This window comes from Oryza brachyantha, chromosome 9 (genome assembly GCF_000231095.2).
Source record: "Oryza brachyantha chromosome 9, ObraRS2, whole genome shotgun sequence".
Lineage (NCBI taxonomy): Eukaryota > Viridiplantae > Streptophyta > Magnoliopsida > Poales > Poaceae > Oryza > Oryza brachyantha.
The window spans coordinates 6,906,981-6,927,800 of record NC_023171.2 but is presented as its reverse complement, the minus strand read 5'-3'; the positions used below and the strand labels follow the sequence as shown (position 1 = coordinate 6,927,800).

The following is a 20,820-nucleotide window of genomic DNA, read 5'->3' as shown; positions in this document are numbered from 1 at the left end:
TTGGAGCTGCAATGGAGATAGATTCTTTATGCTCCTATGGTTTCGCAGTTAGAATTCCTTATTAGCCATAATATGAATTTAAAACTTAGTTTTGGATTTGATTTTATGTTTTTTTATTGTTATTTGTTCTATAATTTCTGCTTTTAAGTTGCTATGAACACATAAATATACCCATAATTATTTCTTGTTTGCAAAAATGCGGCCGTGTCTTTTTCTTCTAAAAGGTAAAACGATGGAAGCCTATGAGTTCTATCTTTTCTTCTCTCTATTTTCATTTTTTTTCCTTTTTCCTTTTTCAAGTTCATGCAGTTTATCACAAAAGGAAAGCAACAATATCTCATGTCCTTTGGTTGTAGCCTACACATTTTCGGTTATTTAGTTTTGCGGTATATTCCAAGTAGATTTTTCGTGGTGAACTAACGAGCCAGAAAATGGTAGATTATATTCTGCGTCCTAAACAAAATAATCAGTTGACTTGTATAACCATGATTTCATAAACTAGAAGTTCACACGGATCTCACAAAATTATTTTTATCTGGTTGTTAATTATTTTGAAACAGAGATGAGATTCCACCATATTTGGCCGTATCCTTCAAAGTCAGGTTGATGCCATCGCTCACCGCCCATTTGGACGGCTGCTAAAGAAGACAGGATTTGTGAGGATGAGGCCACCTCATATCTTGTGTTTGTTCTGCTGTCACCATGAACGACCATGGCTAACTTGGCTCATAGTACAGAGCCGTAGTCTATGTTCTTTTGTTCGATAAAAAAGATAAAAAATAATTAATCTAATTTTTATAGCTATTTAATAGTATAAATGTTGGAATTAACTAATATAAAATTTAAAAACGCTACTATATAAAAATGATATAATAAACTTATATATATAATTTTTTAAAAAAATATCATTTATCAAAAACACACATGTAAAACACAAGGAATAATTTAGGACAAAACAACATAACCCACAGGGTTATTGTTTTCAACACCCAAAAAACTGATTGAAACTTGTTTCTTTTTGCTCTATTGCACAGCAAACACTCACACCTCTGATAAATAAATCGCTAGAACCAAGGCAGTGTAGAGCACTGGATCTCAAACCGTCTACTTGGCCATGTCCAGCTGAAAACTTGGCGAGAGACGGTTTGTGTCATCCATTCATTTAGGAGCATCCAGACAACACTGTTGATGAATACCAAAAGGTGATGTCATATTCACTGAATTACCCATAGTCCATTCATAGAGCAGTTGCGTTATTATCCTCACCTTCGACTCTAATGACTTCATTTGTTTCATAATATAAGATTTTCTAATATTTGCTAGATTTCATATAGATGATAATAAATCGAAACATATATATGAACCATATATATTGTCCAATGTTCAATGGATGAATCAGGTCAAAACAATAAACCTTACATTTTAGGAAGTATGATTTTACTGTTGCTCCCCATTCCCATTAAGAGAACTTAGCGGTGTGAAAATTCATGCCAAAGCTTGGGCAAAGCTCATTTCAAGATTGTACTCGCCTTTTTTAAATTATCAAACTTGCGAAAAATATGTCACAATGCTTGATGTCTTAACAGGGATAGAGTCACAAAGTCCTCACAAAAGTATAGACAAATATGCAAAGAATGTTTTTGACACCGTCGAGTCATTCTAATGCAATAGGGGTAAACACAAGCTTCAGTTAAAAAAAGACAACCAAACTTAAAATTCGCAATTGAAAACAGAACTGCCCCTTTTATTTATATACACAATCTCTCTACTGAAAAATGTGGGATGACCTTAGTATGTGTGGAGTACAAGGGGTGAGTGTTTGGCATTTTCACGACATATTTAAAAAAAATAATTTATTAATAAATTTTTATATATGTATACCTAGCTATCTAAAAGCCAATGTTGAATAATAAACTTTAGTAAAAAACACAAAATAAACTCTGAATTTAAGGTTAAAAATTTAAAATTTGATAAGTATGAGTTTAAGCGAAAAGATTAAGGTGCAAGGGCCTTGCAGAGCCCCAAATTTACGCCTTGACAACTGCCATGTTGCCACTAAACTTGATTCCATTCTCAATATCAAAGACGCCGATCTCCTGCATGTTGTCGAAAAACAAAACATTTAGCATTTAGCATTGCATTTCTTGGAGATCTCACAGCCAAGTAGCATTGCATCTGCTTGCAGCTCACATCAGCGTCAGCAACAGGATAGCACAACCCCGGAAGTTTATGGGGTGCACAGTGCAAGTAGAATGTTGCCAAGATCCCTCAGCGATCGGCAGAGAAAGCCAGCTGACACCATACATCACTTCACTGGTCCATGTGATCTTCCTGGTAATCAAGGCATCAGATTAGGTTACACGTAAAAGAGAAATTAAACAGGGACAAAACTGGCACTGTACTTTTTGCTCCATCTATAATTCTCTCTACTAATAAAGGAACTAGGCTCACGGCATGTGAGCCGTCTCTGGGACTTACCGTGAGAATTACAGAATCCAGAATTCCAGATGCAGAGTTGTATACGTTGATACTAAGATTTCAGAGAAGTTTGGCAATTGGTAAGACAATTGTATACGTTGATACTATTCAATCAGTCTGACCAGGATCCAGATCGAATTTTCTTGTACATCCTCCATGGCTGCATGCAAATCTCGAACCTGACTCCCGAGAAGTCAAGTTCTTGATCTGCATGGAGTAAAAGTAAACAGCATATGGTACACGTGTGTGAGAGAATGGTGCAACAGGAATTCGGATAATCCAAGGAAAGACGATACCCTTTCCACCCACCTGCCTTTAAATCTTTCTTCCAACTGCACAGAGAAAGATACAACTGGAATCATTGAATGCTGCGGAGTCGTTAGAGCAAGTACAATAGCAGGCTATAAGCCAGCTATAAGCATATTTTAAGGAGATAAGAGGGATGAGAGAAGGGAGGTGGGCTACTAATTTGTAGTCAGCTGCACACGAACTCCAAGACAAAATATGTGTATGACATGTGGGACTATATGTTGACATTTTGTAGATAACTATTGTATGAGTTGGCTATTAGATTGGCTATAAATATATTGGAGCTAGTAGTTGGCTATACTATTGAACTTGCTCTTAGCAAAGTATATAATACATGTAAGAAAGCAAAATTTGCTACGGTACAGTTAAAGTTTGTCCTCTTTGTGACGTAGGAGCGTGTTTCTGCCAAAGGGTACCAGAAAAGTGATAATTAGCTTTGAATGCATGTGATATTATTTTATAATATCCTTTTGTAGCTATAAATAGAGAGAAACATCGGTGAAAGTAATTTGCCCCTATCTTCTTTTGTACCAACCAATTAGGCTTAATCCTAAGTTGTCATGGTGAAGAATGGATCATTTTCTCTAGAAAAGCTCTCCGGTGATGAGCGGTGCAATGATATTCCTGATTTACTTGGTCTAGTTGTTACCATTGATGGAGGCAGTGGCTGGACAACCATTGTCGCCAGTGATGGTGGTCGTTGCAGAAGAGATGGTGTTAGGTTTGGAATGACATTGTTGGTGGTTAGGCCGACGCGGCAACAGTGTGTCTGCGGTGGTGCCACAGTGGTAAGAGGGGGCACATGGTGAGCGTTGCGGCAATGCGGATGACATTGGCAATGAGGGTGCCTTGAGCGCTTGAGCACGACGCTCTGGTCTTTTGGGTAGCTGCAACTTCTTCTACCTATCAGTGCCATCGTCGTCATCAACCCCAGATTCTAGCCACACGAGCTCCCTCTTCGTCCTCCTATGACCGTGGATCACAGCCGCTTGAGCCCTCCACTGGTACAACCCATCCCTAACTGCCACCACTGTCATAGATTATGTCGTCTGATCCCGCTTCATGTACCGACGATGGAGTTGAGCACGAGCGCCTACAGGGATGACGAGGAGAGGCTGCCATGTGAGGCAAGGCTGATGACAGGGGTAGATTCATACTTTCACCATTATTTCTCTCTCCATTTATAACAAATATAATAAAATAATGTTACCGATGTCTAACAGGCAACAGCTACTTAACATCTTTTTGCAGTGCCCTCCAACAAAAACACGTTCTTGCGGTCTCCTATAAAAAATTGCCCTTACTGCTTTCCTTAAGTTAAGCATAACTGAAACGGCTTATTAACGACTAAATTTAATTAATAGATAAAAATATTACATATGTGTTCTTAATGATCTAAAAGCAAAGGTTAAAAATAAACTATGACAAAAATAAACCCATATTTAACTCTAAATTTAAGTCTTAAAATTCAAATTTTGGGTTATAAGCATAACACGAGAAGCGATGGGGCTAACAGCCTCAATGTTATGCTAAAATTAAGATTAAAACAACTTATTCACGATTAAAAAATAATTTATAGATAGAACTTTTAACAGTGTTTTTAGTGATCTAACAAAGAAAACTAAAAAATAAATTACGATGAAGAAAACATAAAATTAAGTCAAAATTTAAGTTTTAAAATTTAGCTTAAAACTATAATTAGAAGCCAGGGGTGTATAAAAGAATAGATAATACATAGTTCTAATATAGGTCTCGTTCTTGGGTAGTGATACCTGATGGATCAAACCAAGATTATGACAATTATGCGAGAGCACAAACATGAATTAAATATTACAAAGTTCAATATTTGATTTTAAAAGGGATTTTAAGAAATTCTGGTGAATAATTTTTTTTCATAAAAATTGTAGGAAGTAATTCAGCGATAATCCGTAAGCCAAAAAGAATGGGGGCGTAAATGTAAGGGATTATCTTGAACTTGCGTCGGACCATATAGAAGTACTCCACAGAAGATCACGCCCCTTGGAGTAGGAAAAAAGGATGACTCTGTACCATGCTGGCAAGGAAGTGGTCTGCTAGGAATCACTGCAATATGGAAGTCTGCATATCAGATAAGCCATGCATGCTCAGGACTGTCTGAATTAAGCAAGTTTTCAGACGGTTGAATTATGAGAAAATGGACTGTTTTATCTTGACGCAGAGTTCCTGTGCATCCTTATCTACAGAAGAGACAAATTTCAATCATCTTAGAGCATCTCCAACAGATGCCCATCTCACTCCCTAAACCAAAATTTAGCCATTCTCACAAAAAAGAATACTCCAACAGAATGGCCAGTTGGATGGCCAAGGTTAGAAAGAGACATGTATGGCATATGAAAAATGAAAACACAGGCTGGGGATCCGACATTTTATTACTAATGGGCCACGTTAATATGTATCACATGCAGCAACAAGGCAGTAGCTGCCCTCTTGATTTGTTTGAAATGAACACAGATTTCCAGCCACCAAGTACGCAATTAATGATATAACATGACCAAATTAACCTGAGAGTTGCCATGTGAACACATGATTACTAGATACTAGTGATTACATATTGTGCTTTCAAACTTAGTAGTATTACTATGACAGAACTTCAGAAGTTGTAGGACCCTCTCCAGCAAGGAGTGTGACAAGTAGATGTAGATCCAATCTATGAGCATTTCCTGTTCCTGTAGGGCCAAGCGTAGTAGATGTTAGTACCTATCATCAAATACAGTGCAAAGACAATTGAGATAAGTCTTTCCAGGTTGCAGAAATCAGAATCATTCACTAAGCATGGCGTGACTGAGATATTCCATACCTTTCACGAAGGATTATGTTTCCTGATCGGCAGCTCACATGCATGACTTTACATGATCATGATGGTTGCTTTCAGTCCCAGGTCACAGGCCAAAAAAAGAACAGAAGGAACAGCATCAACAGGTGCGTGCCAAAATTTGTTTGCACCACATGCTTTGAAGCCATTCCCTATTGAATTAGCAACTTATCTTGGTTGCATGCAAGTTCTATTCTTCATGATGGAATGCTATTTGGATATCACTGCCCTGATCATGCCAAAAAAAATGTACATCTTGTAGTACAAAAAGGGCGTACTAGTAACAGCAAGGCATCAAACATCATTCAATTTGCCCTAACCATTTCTGGATGGCAAGATGTATTTCCATTCCTATTCAGAAGCTTATTCAATGCGAGCCGCATTGACCCAACAAAAAGGAGAAAAATGACTACAACGCATGTGCCTCGAGTAGTTGCTAAAACAATAAAGTCCAAATGAACAAACAGGATAAGAAACCTGATATCCATAAGACAAAATTATTACTAGCAACCATAATCTATGCTATGATGATGTATGGATAATGATAAAATATCATCTTTTTGAACATTACACAGGATTCTCTGGAATCCAATAGTCGTGAGCCCCCTTGCCAGATAGCGGTACCTGTAAGGTCACAAATGATAACTACTGGTAACTGCAGGTACCTGTAAGGCATAAAATACTAGCTACTGGTAACAAGGATACTCATTTTATCTTTAAAAAAGCAAGGGCACTCATATGTCCTTTGTAGACCAACCATGTGCCTCATTGAGAAGTGGCACTTGTAATGTTTCTCAATAGGGGAGAAAAACAGGCAGACTGATGTAAGCACTTGTTGGTAAATTTACTTTTAAGTTGTACATCTACCTACAAATACAATAATATAGGCTCATTTCCCTGCGTAGTAATGTTTTATCCCATGTGAAAGTTAGTATGCTTCATGTGATAGCATCAGTACTTGATAAGGCCCTGAAAATGCAATTATTATGCTTCTCTGATAGGAGAGACTAAAGACCAACCTCTTGTACTTTTGTGCTTGAAAATAACAATTAACAAGTCTCACCTCTTGATCCTATGTTTTCCGATGTGTCTCAGAACTCATAAGTAAAGCAATGAAAGCATGGCAGGTCTAGCTTGTGGATTACCAACAGGGCAGCAGATTCCACTAAGAGAGCCAAATTTTGATACGCTTCCTAAGTCTCCATCTATCTAATGAAAAATATAGAAGTCCTAGTGTATCATCATATTATGAGGTATTTTCCCTTTCTTTTACATCATTAACAAGTCCTTGTTACCTTACAACAGGCACTTCATTCATGGACTAGCTAAAACTATTTCGCTTGCAAGTGCAGCCTGGATGTTCGTAAGACTACAAATATAAAATTTTAAACTGATTTTAGGGAGGCAAGAAAATGACCAATTATCCATATCACGGCAAAAATGAAGGCATTGGATTGGATGCTGTCAACAAAATTGTTTATCGACATACATAAGATCGAGTTAGCACAACTTATGTTCTCATTTCTCAATCAGTTGAGGTAACAGGAGTACCAGGCACCCACCAGCCTTGTGATATAAATACGCAGTTCCTGGAGCAAAGAAATCCAAGAAAACCAATTGGCTCCTTTTCAACATCTTCCTGTATCCGCATATCAGCAGCAATGTTCATCCAAAGGTATTTCTGCTTTATGATAGCCACAAGTAGTATTGTTATATTCAATTTAGTCAATAAATTAAATATTGTCTAGTTTTCTTCATTTCTATACATAAAATAAGTAGTTGTTGTACAAAGCAATATACAGAGATAATTTCAGAAAAAAATGGATTATCTGCTTAGGTCCAAATTGCTAAGAAAATGCTGTATGTGTTTTGATGTTGCAGGCCCAGGCCCACATGTCTGGATTGCATGAAGACTTCTAGTCTAGACCAAAATATGTTACTAAACTTAAATTAGTACTGATAAACTTGGTCATGGGAACTACCAGCAGGGCTGCAAAATTATGTTGATTGAACAAAAAGAAGGGACATGGACACTATTGGTATTGACTTATCAGGGTGAAAATACATAACTTTGTGCTTCTATAATGCTCCATGCAAGGTAGTCTGACCATTCACCAGTCAATGAATTGCAGAAAGGACCCCCTTATATTGATGCAAAAAGAAGACTAATTGTGATCAAGTTACTAGTAGAGTCAATGCAAAATTCTCCAAGTTATTCTGCTAGTTAATCTGGATATTTTTATACTGCAAAGAGAAACAACTACTTGCTCTTCTTTTTTCAGACATTACAAAGTTTTTGCACATTCCATGAGTGAACTTCAGCAAAGACACATGTACTTCACTAACTGTTTTTTACTCCCAGTGATACAATGTGCTCTCAACACAAGGTCAAAAGCACCCTATTTAAGGTTTCCAATTTCCATCTAATTTGACTAAACAATGCTACATCAATATGTCAGCACACTAAGCCTTTAACATTCTTAAAGATCTTACACTTTTAGTGGAAAAGCTTTCACAAGATCTGTTTGCTTCAGCAGTTGTGATTGCCCATAAAAAATCATTTCCAACACAATATTCATACAGCACGAATTTCTCTTTTAGGTGTACCATATTCACACTTTTACGCTTATCTTGAACTGAGGTTTAGGGCTTTTGTCGACATTCAATAAAGCTTCACTGAAATGGCTGGAAAAACAAGTTTAACAAATTTCTTGTAGTCACAGTTATTTCAATGTCAAATTGTTTTGTGTCAGATTTCCCTTGGCTCTCTGTATCAATTTAAACACAAAACTAGTATAAATTTGCATTTGTAGCTTGTTAAAACTCAAGTTAGTAAACAACCACAGGTCCACAGTCATCGGCAATAGGTTTTTCATAATATACACATTATCATAGAAACAGAAACTTCATCTGATCTAGAAGCCAAGCATCACATTACATTCTAAAAATCAACTACAAGAAAACGATCTAGTGGTACATTTCGGGGACTAGATTTAATCAAACAAAGTGAAAAGAAAAAAAAAAAGCTCACATATTTGCCCAAGATGAGCTTGAAGGTAGAGTCAAGCAGTCGAGCTCACGCGAAATCCTCCACCAAGATCGCCTTCTCCACAGCAACCACCACCTCCTCCTCCACCCTCCCTTCTTCTCCATTGCCTTCTCCGCGATCCGGTTCATCAATTCCTTGTCTGATCCCCTCGACGCAGCCGTTCTCGGATCCAAGCTTCCCCTCCAGCTCCTCCCCGACCACAACAATCCTGTCCTCCTCATCCCCTCTTCCTCCGACGACCACCTCGTCTCCGCCCTCACCCCCTCCGCCGACCACCACGACCTCGTCGGCGCAGCTCCCCCGGCCGCCCCCCACCCCGACGAGTGCGTCCGGTATGGTCCCGCAGGTGGGACCCGAGTCGTCCACGCACCCCCCAGCGCCGCCACCACGCATCTTGAGGAGGCCGTCGTCGTCCTCGTCGGAAAGGGAGAAGTGGGCGAGGCGGGAGGCGGCGGCCTTGGCGGCGAGCGAGAAGGCCTCGGCTATGGACTCCGGCGGCAGGGCGCAGTCCTCCAGGCCAGCGTCCTCCAGCCGCGGCGGCCGGATGGGCTCGCCGCCGGCGAGGAGCTCGCCTTCGTCGGCCATCGGAGGTGGTGGATGCTTCGAGAACGAACCAGAATAGTGTAGTCGGTGACGATTCGGCTTCGTGGCTTTGTTGTCAAATGAGAAACTAGCGGCCCATTGGGAAATGGGCTTCTGTTCGGCCCACATAGCCTTGTCGTAGCAGCCCATGACCTTGTTTTGGAACGCACCAATTTTGAATGAATTTCTTGAAAATTGAATTGAATTACACGAAAATAATGTAAGAGACTTCATGTGTTTTTAAAAGAGTTCTAGTAGATCTGGTCAAGAATTCTCAAAAATTTGATTATCTCTTAATTTAATCAGTTGATCAATAAACATTACTAAAACAAAATATGGGATCGACCTTGGCCGTGTCTTTCATGAGCTACAGAAGCTCACAACGTAGGCAGATATGGCAGCTCACATGGACAAGGTTTGTTAACAATATCATCGTACTTTCTGGGAGGAGAACTGTATACGAACGATAGCTATCTGCCACAGGTGATAATGATCAAGTTAAGGTTGTTTATCTAAAGTTTGTTAGCTAGATAATTATCTCATGTAATCTATCTCCTGTAACTGCATCTACGAGATGCTTCCATGTACTTTCCCATGGCTGGGGCTTCTTCCAGCATATATAACACGCAAGTCAATGCAGCACGAATGTGTGGTTGCTTTTCCCGAAACACAACAGGTTGGTCTTTGGGCCAAAAGGAACCCGCCTCTAAATCAGGCTCAAATCCACTCCGAGATACGACCTACTCAATTTATGTTGTATTTTTTTAACTTTTGGACTTAAAATATGTAAAATTAAAAACGTGAAGATTTCGACGGTGTTATGAAATTTTAGAACATGACGTAGGACTAACCAAAGAAAAATTTATAGAGCCACTCCAGGCATTGACTCACTAACAGCGTGTTTATTTTGCTATAGTTCACATGTCAGTTACTATCAAATTACATGACTTAAAGAGGATCCTTATGCCCGCTGCACATGAATAAGCACTAGCAGCTCACATTCTTGCATCTAGCTGGATGTGGCGAGGAGAGGCTATCATGCCGAGGGGCGACAAGCTCCCAAGCCGTTGGAGAGGAAGTGAAGGGAAAATGACGGTGTGAGAGCATCATGTTGGCTGACGAGGAGGGGACGAAGGTGAGGCTGCAGCCACTGGGTCACGACAAGAATGGCACTGGTTGACTGGTGTTGGTGGCTATGCGGCCGGTGACTTTATGTTGTCCTCCTCATATCTACCTCGTTAGTCTTATCGTTATTATTTAGTGTTATTGGTCTCATCGTTATTATTTGGCGTCATGAGAATCAGAGCAAAGTACTCGTACTCGGTGCATTTCATAACGTGTTTGACTTTCTTTGATCATTTGTTTTATTCAAAAAATTATGAAAATATCATTTATTTTGCTTGTAACTTATTTTACTATTAAAAAAACTTTAAACACGACTTATCATTTTTTATATTTATACTAAACTTTTTAATAAGACGAATGGTCAAACGTTGTAAAAAAAATCAAACATCTTATATCGTAAAACGGAGGTAGTATTAGTTAGGTACCTTCTTACGTAGGAACGTAAAAAAATCATTTTCACCTAAAAATCTAGCCCAATAAAGTGAGAGGATTTCCTCACTTACATATTAGATTCTTTGCTCTTACACAATCAATCAATATGATATGTGACTATTCACCACCTTGTTCTTAGCTAATGCAAGTTATGGCATATACATGTTATAAGCTTCTTGTATTATTAGTTACTCATATTTATTGTAAATTATTGCATGAATACCGTAATGCAACAACTGGTAGAGCTCCCAAGCATACGAATTAGACAGGTTGTTCCGCTGATGACCTATACAATTTCTTCTGTCACAGGAGAATCTTAGAAAAATAACAAGATAACCCATACAATTTCTTCTCAAGCTATGGCCCATGTCAAACATAATAGAAGATGGTGACACATGGGCATAAAAAGTTGAGAGGTCTTTTAAGTATTTTCACACTTTCGTCACAAAATAGCAATTGCCAACTTTTCTTTTCTGCTTATGCTTACAAGCCAAAATTTAAATTTTCAGTCTTAAATTAGAGTTAATTTTGGTTTTTTGCCACATAGTTTTTTCTAGCCTTGGTTTTTAATCACTAAGAATACGTATATAAAAACAATATTCATAAATTATTTTTTATTTGAAAACATATTGTTCACCGCCTATGCTTTCCCACATTTCATGATTTCCACCGCTTTTATTAATGTAAGCAGGCATTAATGCTGGTGAACGTTTGCGACTGGATTTGAAATCTTGTTTTCACCCTCTTTTCTTCTTTATTTCTTCATCATTAATTGCATCTGATAGATAGCCCTTCACATTGGTGCTTCTGTATCGTCCTTGTCCTCCACTTTGGTGACTGTCCCTTCTGTGTCGTCCCTTGTCTCTCCCTTCGGATGTGTTTGGTTCCAGGGATGGGATGGTTGGGATAGAGCCAACCCGTCCCTAATCTTGTTTGGTTGGTGGATGGGTGGGATGGATTGGACCTAGGAGAGGAATATTCCTCCCAGATCCAGGTTCAACCCATCCCACTAAAACGGTGGGACGGATCCGTCCTAGGACGACCACGATACACAGAGGGGTGTCCATTTTATTTATTAAGTTTATTTAAAATATATTACTTGTATAAATATACATTCAATTACTTTAGGTTATTCATATATTAATTCCAGTATTTATATTTTATTTTGGATATGAGAGGTAACTTTTATCCCATCTCATACCTTCAACCAAACAAAAAACAGGTCCAACCCATCCTATCCCTTCCACCAAACAAAAAATAAGGTCCAACCCATCCATCCAACCAAACAGAAAAATGAAACCAACTCATGCTACAATCCAGGGATAGAGCCAACCCAACCCACCTCATCCATGAACCAAACACATCCTTCTATTTCCTCCCGCAGTTATAGCAGGAGTGTCATGGACGATAGCACTGACATAGACGTTTTTGACTGGAGTTGTTAAGTATGATTTATTGTAATGTACGTCGTGGTAGCCGATCATATGGTAATCGTGGTTGTTGTAAACATAGTAATTGGTAGCCGCATATAGCCAAAGGAAAAAAATAAGATGAAGCTGCGATCATATATGAGACGCCTTGCAAATGTTAAAATATGTCGTTGGAAGCGTCTTTGCATATGTCAAATGATGTTCTTAAGTCATCTTGCAGATGTCAGAGAACGCTATTGACGTTAGGTAATCAATTTTTTTTTGGAGACGTTCTCCAGTCCAACAAAAAATACTTCAAGATATCGGTACCTAATACCAAATTATTTCTGATCGTTGGATCTAATAATACCAATCCTGATGGGAAACAATTTACTACCATGAGATATCTCGAGGTACTTTTGTTAGCCATTTGGATTTTTTTTTTACTTTTCCATATGTCATGATTTCCACTGCTTTTCTTAATGTAAGCGAGGCATTAAACATCGTCGCATATACAAATGTGAGAGCAACGGCCCTCTCCTCGCCTTGCACAAGGTGTTACACAAGCTCGTATGGTAGGCAGCCATGGCAGTTCACATGGATAAGTCACGCCGCCGTCCTTGCATCTAGCTACCTCCATGGTCTCAAGGTCGACGGAGAACACCAACTCCGTCTCCTCCACCGGCATCACCAGCACAACTGACCCAACGCTCGCCTTCACAACCTTCACGGCAGCTCCACGAAAATGGCCCAGCTCCTCGCGCGGCCCTGCTGCTAGTCCTCCGACGATGGTGGTGGCTGCCGCTAGCCGGAGACTCCTCTCAAGCACCCACTCACCATCGCCGCCGTACCGCTGCCTCCGCGTCGCGAACACCCGAAGAACGTGCTCCCGATCCAGGCACACCACCCGCAGGTTGCCACGATCGACGACCAGTGGTGGTGGCCCTTCACTGTTGTTTCCATTGCCATGATCGACGACCACCTGAAGCTCCGACACCGGGATGTCGGCCGGCAGGCCGAGGAGTCCGAACCCGGACGGCCACTCGTTCAAGACGAGCAGCTCGTTGTGGTCTCTCATGGCCCAGAACAGGGAACCGCCGGCGCGACCGACGAAGCGGATCGAATCGGTGCCCCGGATATGGACGCTCCAGCACTTGGGCATGGCCCAGCTCGGTTGGACCTCAATAAGATCATGCCATCGAGGGCGGCGGACCCTGTGGTTCCGGCGTTTGCCCTGGTTCGGGTCGAAGCTATAGGCGCCGATGGTGCCGGCCTCGTCGCCGGCGGCCATGCCGCTGTATCCTCTGTACACCACGCAGATCAGCCTGTACCTCGCCATGCTGCTGCGCGCACGCCCCCACATGTCGATGCTGCACGTGTCGCCGTCGTGGAGGAAGAGGAACACGCCGAGGCAGTGCTGGTGGTCGTACCTCGCCGCGGCGTCGGCGTCGTCGTCGTTCTCCACCACGGGAGGGATTCGCTGGTATCTCCTCGTGACCGGCTCGCAGACGACGAGGTCGCGGAAGAACCGGCGGCGCCGGCGTGTGGCGCCGGTCGACTTCTTGGCGAGGAGCAGGATGCTGCCGCCGCTGTCCACAGGCTCCCACAGAGAGCCGCCGCCGGGGAGGAAGTCGAGGGAGAAGTGGCGCCCGTCAACGCCGAGGGACGTCGGAGCCGACGCGGAGGGGACGAAGGTGAGGCTGCGGCCGTCGGGCCGCCGTGACGACGACGCTCGCCGGCGATAGTGGTAGTGGCCGGCGACTGGCGGTGGCAGCGGCGGCCGATTGATCCAGCTCAAGAACCTGTCGGAGGTGACGACGCGGCGCAACCGCCTGCACGTCGCTGCGGCGCGGACGAGCCACACCGGTGATCTGGGGAGAGAGAGGAGGATGAGCTCGAGGATCCTGTCGGGGAGGTCGCCCAGCGTCGTCGGCGACGCAGGTGACCTCTTTGTCGTCCTCGCCACTGCCTTGGTGCTCTTGTTGCTGCGATCTTTCTCCTTTGGCGCCATGGGAGCAGAGGAGGCAGCAGCTAGTTAGCTGATGTGATGTCGCAGCAAAGTTCTACCTCCACTTATTTATAAGTTTCTCGTGCTAATATTGTTCTTGTAACATTATGAAACGCACACATATTGATAATTTTATTGCACAAGTTGTGAGAGTGGTGTGCCCTCCAAGCATACGAATCAAAAAGGTTTTTTTTTTTTTTGATAACCGAAGCCAGCCTTGGCTCGTGCTATGTTAAGAAGAAGAGAATAAAAAAGGTTGTTGATCTGATTATAATAACTTAACCAATTATTAGTACCGGGTCAACACGCTCTAAACTAGTTGTTCTTTTCAGGTCGATTTTATGATTGCATGTTCACATGATTGTGCCACTTGCTAAATGAACTGTACGACGATGATGCACGCGGAGAAGCCTCTCAAATTTCCTGGTATGTGCACGATGTGAGTTTTGTTGAGATTGAAATATTTGAATGAGATTAGAAAGAAAAAGGAGAAAAATCGAAGCTATTCGGAACATTAGAATATTGCCAAAATGTCTGGAGATGTTTTACTGTCTAAGCGGGCTTGGAGTTTAATTATTTGGAATGCATATTCAAACTTCAAAGGTGAATGGGCATGTAGCTGGTTGCACCCAAATTGTTTGACCCACCCTGACGAGCTGTAAGGTGTCTTTTTTAACGGACCGTAGCACAGGGTCCGTCACGGATAAATTTCATAGATGACGAGCACCGATTTTTTTTACGGGTGACTCATTTTATCATGGACGGACCGTAGCTTATGGCTCATCAAGGACAAGTCTCTATGATATATCATGCCTAAATTTTAGCTCGTCGCGGATAATGTCATCGCTGAGGCGCCGAACCGAATGGAGTTATCCATAACGGGTCGTATTTCAACCTGTCACGGATGAGTGGGTACATGACTGTTAACGTCAGAATTCGGATAATTATCGTTGGAGATTAAACTGTGATTAAAGACCAAACCAGACAGGAAACAGGGCAATTGGATAGAAGACCAGACGGAATACGACTCGGATTCAGTCGATGGAGTGTACATCGGATAAAAAATAGAGTCCGATTGGGCCTAGAATGTTACAGATAGATTCGAGAATAATCAGAGTCCGTGTAATTTAATTTTATCTATTAGTTAGAGTTAGTTTAGATTTTTTCTTTATCTCTAAGAGAGTTAGAGTCCAATCTGGACTTGTGTGCTAGAGATAGAGTCCACATAGGAGTTTGTTATTTCTTTTTATCTATTAGGAATCGTATGTCGTGTCCAACACGGACTAGCATCCATCCGAGGGTATAAATATGTATGCCCAGGGTCATTGTAAATCATCTACTTCTTAATTAATAGATTAATTACTCTCGGCGCATCACCACCCTGCTAACCGAGGTTTCAACTCCGGCAGAACTTGGCATCTGACGCGAGGCTGCATCGTCTCGATCTCCGGCGGAGGGGTAAGTCCTACGTTCCGTCGGACCAAGGTAATCATATTGACTAGATTAGAACTATCTCGGGTCGGTCTGATCCTCTAACTTGGTTGTGCGATTGCTAATTATCGTATCGGTTTCAGCTTAGATCACTTTCGTGTTTTGAGTTGATCTGGTCGACCACTTTGGGCGATCTATGTTGGTCTAATATTTGCTATTTGACATATTCAATCTAATACTATCTCGGTTCGGTCAGATCCAGTAGATTGCGTTTATCATATGGTTTATATCATATTGATGTATTTTGCTCATTGTTTTATCGGAGTACCAGCCGATAAGTTATCATTCATCGGCTCATTGGCTTGATAGCAATCTAGATCAGTTTAGTATCTAGCCTGACATTGCTGTACGTAATCTTGAACTATCTCGGTTAGGTCCGATCTTCTATGATTATTCTTAGTAATCTAGGCTAGATATTTTATAGATTTTGGTTGTTTGTCAGCCGTTTATAGCCGATGATCTTTGCCAACCTACATGCTCATCATATTTACGTCAATAGAGAAGTCGATTGTCTTACTGTGTTATTTTTATACCAATCGGTTTAATTTAGTTAGATCGGCTATTATTTATGTTGCATCGGCTCGCGAGAATTACATGTAAGTTGGTTTTAGCCGATCACAGCAAAGCATCCATTGTTGATTTAATTATTCCAAGTAATTCATCGGTTTATTTATTAGCCTTATCGATCTTCATGGTTCCTATAGTTATATCGTGCTCGACTGCATAATGTTTTGGTTAAGTCCGATCTATGTATGTTTAGTTCGATCCGGTTATATGGGCTTGTCCGGTCGACTAAGATTAATAAGTAACTTGACGGATTACGTTGGTCTAATATTTGATTCAAGTCTATATTGAGTTTCTGGCCGATCCAAGCTTTCAACAGCCGATTGCTCAACCTATCAGTTAAACGCTGTTGAATCAACATCCGATCGGCTGGATTTTTAGTTATCTATCGGTTTAATAGCCGATCGGTTTGTTTCACCGTTTATCTTGTCAGTTGCAGGATCAAACTGACTGGCACGCCCGCGTAATTTAAGAATTTAGGTTCTGTACTGGAACTGTCTAAGATTGACTTCTAGACATTCATGTGTGACACGTCAACGTTCATATTTTAACGTCAACGATGACAAGCTGTTGGGTTTCGTTACAGATACTTCATCAAATATGCTGAGTTTTGTAGTAGTGAGTGGTCTAAGTAGCACCCTAAGGTTGTGAGTTTAAATCAAGATAAAAGTAAATGTTATTTGAGGGCTAAGTTCTCAATTTAAGATTCTTAAAACCTGACTACCGTTTGGAGGAGGTCTTAGCTTTTGAAGATTATATAAGAAGCTGTTTGAAGCTATCTAAATAGAGCATTCGTCCGTGGAAAAAATGATCAATGTATTCAAGTGTTAGTAATAAATATATACAACCATTTAAAAATTATGTATATGTAGAAAATTATATTAATAATATACTACGATTAAAATCACCTTCTATGCTAATACAGAGTAAATGCTCTCATGGTTGGATGCTTCTCAGAAGATAGCATAAGTGATTCTCCACCTGTCCCAACTAGCTTTGAGAAAAGCAGCCTCATCTTTTTCTCTCTTTCTCATGAATGGATGCAGGCATCTGGCACACGTCTTTGGCACAAAACGTGTTGCTGAGTAGCAAAAATATATAAGCTCTCATACAATACCAGCAAAGGCAAATTAAAGCTGAGTCTTCCGCACAACAAATGTAACAAATATTTTCATCACTAGAATGTATATGCATTCTATTTTTTACAAGTCATATAAATATAAATAGTTATTAAAGAATTTATAACAAATTAACAATATTAATATAGAATATATCACGCCACAAACATATAAGTTCAAATGAGAATTCTAAACAAAAATAACAAATATAATTATGAACTGCGTATACTAGTTTCAGCTTATTTTTTTATAACCTGTAGAAATCGAATTTAAGCTTACATATATATATATATATAGAGTGATGTATCTTGTATTAATCAATATCGTAATTTTTTTTCGTTTTGCCATGACAGATTTTTTAAAAACTTTTTCTGCTACTTCTGTCTCATAAAAAAATCATTTTACGATTTCGATTTCAAATGTTTGGCCATTTGTCTTATTTGAAAAATTAGTGGAAAAACTTAAAAAAATTAGTCACGCGTGAAATACCATTCATTTTTTATCATCTACTAACAACAACAAAAAAATTAATCAAAAAAATTTAAATAAGACGAAGAGTTAAAATTATACCTAAAATCTGAAAATAAACTTATTTTAGCCAAAAAATAAACTTATTTTAGGACGGTGGAACAAATATATCGCACGCAAAGATCGAGGAGAATCTCCTTTAGGACTTCAAAATTCAATCCCAGCAAGAGTCAAAATGAGCAATTTTACATCTAAACTTTTAGAAGATAGCAGAAGGTACCGGCGTTTTCTATGTAAAATTTGATGTCTTTTTATATCTTAAATACGTAAATACGTAGTAGAAGATGAAACAGTACTACCTGGTGGATTTGAAAAATACTGAAAAAGCAGAGACCCTCATCGTCGCGGCTGCGAATCTGTCTCGATCGCCCAGCTAGCTAAAAAGGTTTGTTGGCCTCGTTAATTTAGTATTAGAAGTTTAACACGCTCTGCTTTGGCCTTTGGAAGGTTACTTGGCGGGCGCGCCAAGCAGAGACACCCCGCCGTCCGTACGCCGGTCGAACAGTACAAATCTCTCTCGCGCGCTCTCAGACACACAAAATTGCAATAGCTCAGGCAGTCCATGGCGACGGACAGGTGGTGCCGCCGGCGAGGTCGCCGCAGCGACAAGCAAAATTGCAGGGCGCCGAGGAGGAAGGCGGCCCCGGGCCCGGCCGCGACGACCACCACCGTGGACGACGTCCCCGACCACCTCCTCGAGGACATCCTCCTCCGGCTCGGCCCCTCCTCCGCCTGCCTCGTCCGCGCGGCGTACGCGTGCAGGCGCTGGCACCGCGTCGTCACCGGCGAGGGGTTCCTCGACGCCTTCCGTGACCGCCACGGCGAGCGCCACCACGTCGCGGGGCACTACCACACCGTCGAGGCGCACCACGATTCGGCGTCGGCGGTGCTGCCCGGTGGCGGGACCTCCGTGTTCGTGCCATCCCCGTCTCTCGCCGGCGTCGACGGCGGCCGCTTCTCTCTCGATTTCCTCCCGGAGAACGACGACGGCGGCGACTCCCGCTGGGAGATCGCCGACTCCCGCGGCGGTCTGCTCCTCCTCACCAAGAAGAAGAGACCATACGCCTACCATGCAGTAGACGACCTTCGCTTCTCGTTCTCGGACCTCATCGTCTGCGAGCCCCTGACGCGGCGCTACCAGGGCATCCTCTGTCCGGCCGACCTCCGTGGATATTCATGCCTCGGCGTCTTCCTGCTCGACGGCGACGAAACCGGCGGTGGTGGCATCAGCATGTCCAACTTCAGGGTCATCTGCGGACTGTACGATCGGCACAGGTGGTACGATAATGTCAACTTTGGAGCGCCATTGGTCTGCGTGTTCTCCTCGGGGAGCGACGGCGGCGGCTGGCGCCTACCGAAGAGCGCGGTCGCCGACGACATCCAACTACCAGTAAGGTTCGGCGACTTGTCCTTGAGCTTTGTCGGCCGTGCCAATGGCTATCTCTACTGGGGAATCGACCACGGCGACGGCGCCGTGCTCGTCCTCGACGAGTGCACCACGGAATTCTCTTTCCTGACGTTCCCGGAGAGCATCATGGAGTCCTACCACCACCGGACCTTCCGGATCATCGCCGGCGCCGACGGCGCGACGCGTGTCGTCCGCGTCATAGCCAACGAGCTCAAGGTCTTCAGGCAGCTCGCGGGCAGCAGTAGCCGCGGCGGCGGTCACGACGAGTCATGGGTGCTCGAGAAGCTGGTGCGGTTGCCGGAGGCGACTCGGGGCCTGCGGGGGCACAAGGAGAGGTACTTCCAGCAGAACGGCGCCATGATCGTCGGGCAGAACGGCGCCATGATCGTCGCGGCGAACACCGCGTACGTGCTCCTGACGCCGGCGGTGAAAAAGTGGCTCTTCTCCGTCGAGCTGGAGACGATGCGGGCGGAGCGGCGGCACGAGCGGAACAAGTACGCTGGCGCGGCTTACCCGTACGAGTTGCCATTGCTGCGGGCTTTGCAAGCTGCAGATGCTGCTACCGATGATCGCATCACCGGCAGGAGGCGACGCCGGTGAGAATCGAGTGAGAGGAAACGCTTTGTGGATGAAATCTCTTACAGTTTCTCATCTTGTTTATCCCTGTGATTGATACTGGCACGAGACTCGATTCTCCTGTCCCAGGCAAGATTCCGAGGGGCCGTTTGTTTGGAGGGATTTATCTATAAGTCCCTTCACTTTAGTTTTTTTTAGCCCTTAAAATATCAAATAGGAAAGATTAAAAAAGACTAAAACTATCTAGGTTCATAAGTTCTTAGGAGAAGTGCTAAAAGAGACTAAATGCCTATAGTACACCTACTCTACTACTCTAGATCTATAGTTATGTGTGTAGCGTGTACTATTGAGAAGGTCATTTAATGAGATTTTACTTCTTTTTAGTCTCTCCAAATAAACAAGGTAGGACTAAAAGAGACTTATGTTTTAGTCCTAAGACTTATAGAAACAAACAGTCCTAAATAGTGGGCTAAGATATTTAGTGGTTCTCTCTCAGACAACTAAAGACATGCTATAGCGGGCTATAGCGATAGCCAAGTAATTTAGCTGTTTTGTAAAAATACAAAGAAAAATTGAAAAATATGACAGAAATACAAAGAAAAATTGAAAAATATGACAGAACTTTGCCTAAAAATTGACATAGCACATCAGTATTTCATAGTTTACCATTCATACAAATACATGAGTAAATCACAAGTGGAGAATAGTTGAAAATTTAACAATACATAGTTCTACAAAAGAGAAACAGAACCATTAGTTGACAATTAAATAGTTCATCACTAGAGGAATAGAACCATTACTTGGCAAAATAGAAATATCAAATTCAATAGAGCAGATTGTTCTAATAAGATTCAGATTTGCTGTCAATACAAAGTGCAAACATGAATATTTC

The 20,820-nt window shown here is 41.9% G+C and overlaps 2 protein-coding genes across 5 annotated transcripts; one reads left to right on the top strand and one right to left on the bottom strand.

Annotated features, from left to right (window-relative positions):
- Positions 1–5,163: 5,163 nt before the first annotated feature.
- LOC102715047 lies at positions 5,164–9,301 on the bottom strand. 4 transcript variants are annotated; one of them, XR_001550974.1, is made up of 4 exons: positions 8,670–9,301; positions 7,201–7,322; positions 5,624–6,262; positions 5,164–5,492 (listed from the first exon to the last, which is right to left on the bottom strand). XR_001550974.1 is itself a non-coding variant. In XM_006660487.2 (2 exons), the coding sequence occupies exon 1, from the start codon at positions 9,270–9,272 to the stop codon at positions 8,715–8,717; it is 558 nt and encodes a 185-aa protein (XP_006660550.1). In that variant the 5' UTR covers positions 9,273–9,301; the 3' UTR covers positions 6,297–7,319; positions 8,670–8,714. The 4 variants fall into 4 exon arrangements, 1 of the variants encoding a protein (XP_006660550.1); XR_001550973.1 differs by having other exon boundaries at positions 5,164–5,523; positions 7,201–7,319; XR_001550972.1 differs by having other exon boundaries at positions 7,201–7,319.
- Positions 9,302–18,506: 9,205 nt separating this feature from the next.
- On the top strand, positions 18,507–20,536 carry LOC102721107. Its single transcript, XM_040527573.1, has one exon. The coding sequence runs from the start codon at positions 18,507–18,509 to the stop codon at positions 19,950–19,952; it is 1,446 nt and encodes a 481-aa protein (XP_040383507.1). The 3' UTR covers positions 19,953–20,536.
- Positions 20,537–20,820: the final 284 nt, after the last annotated feature.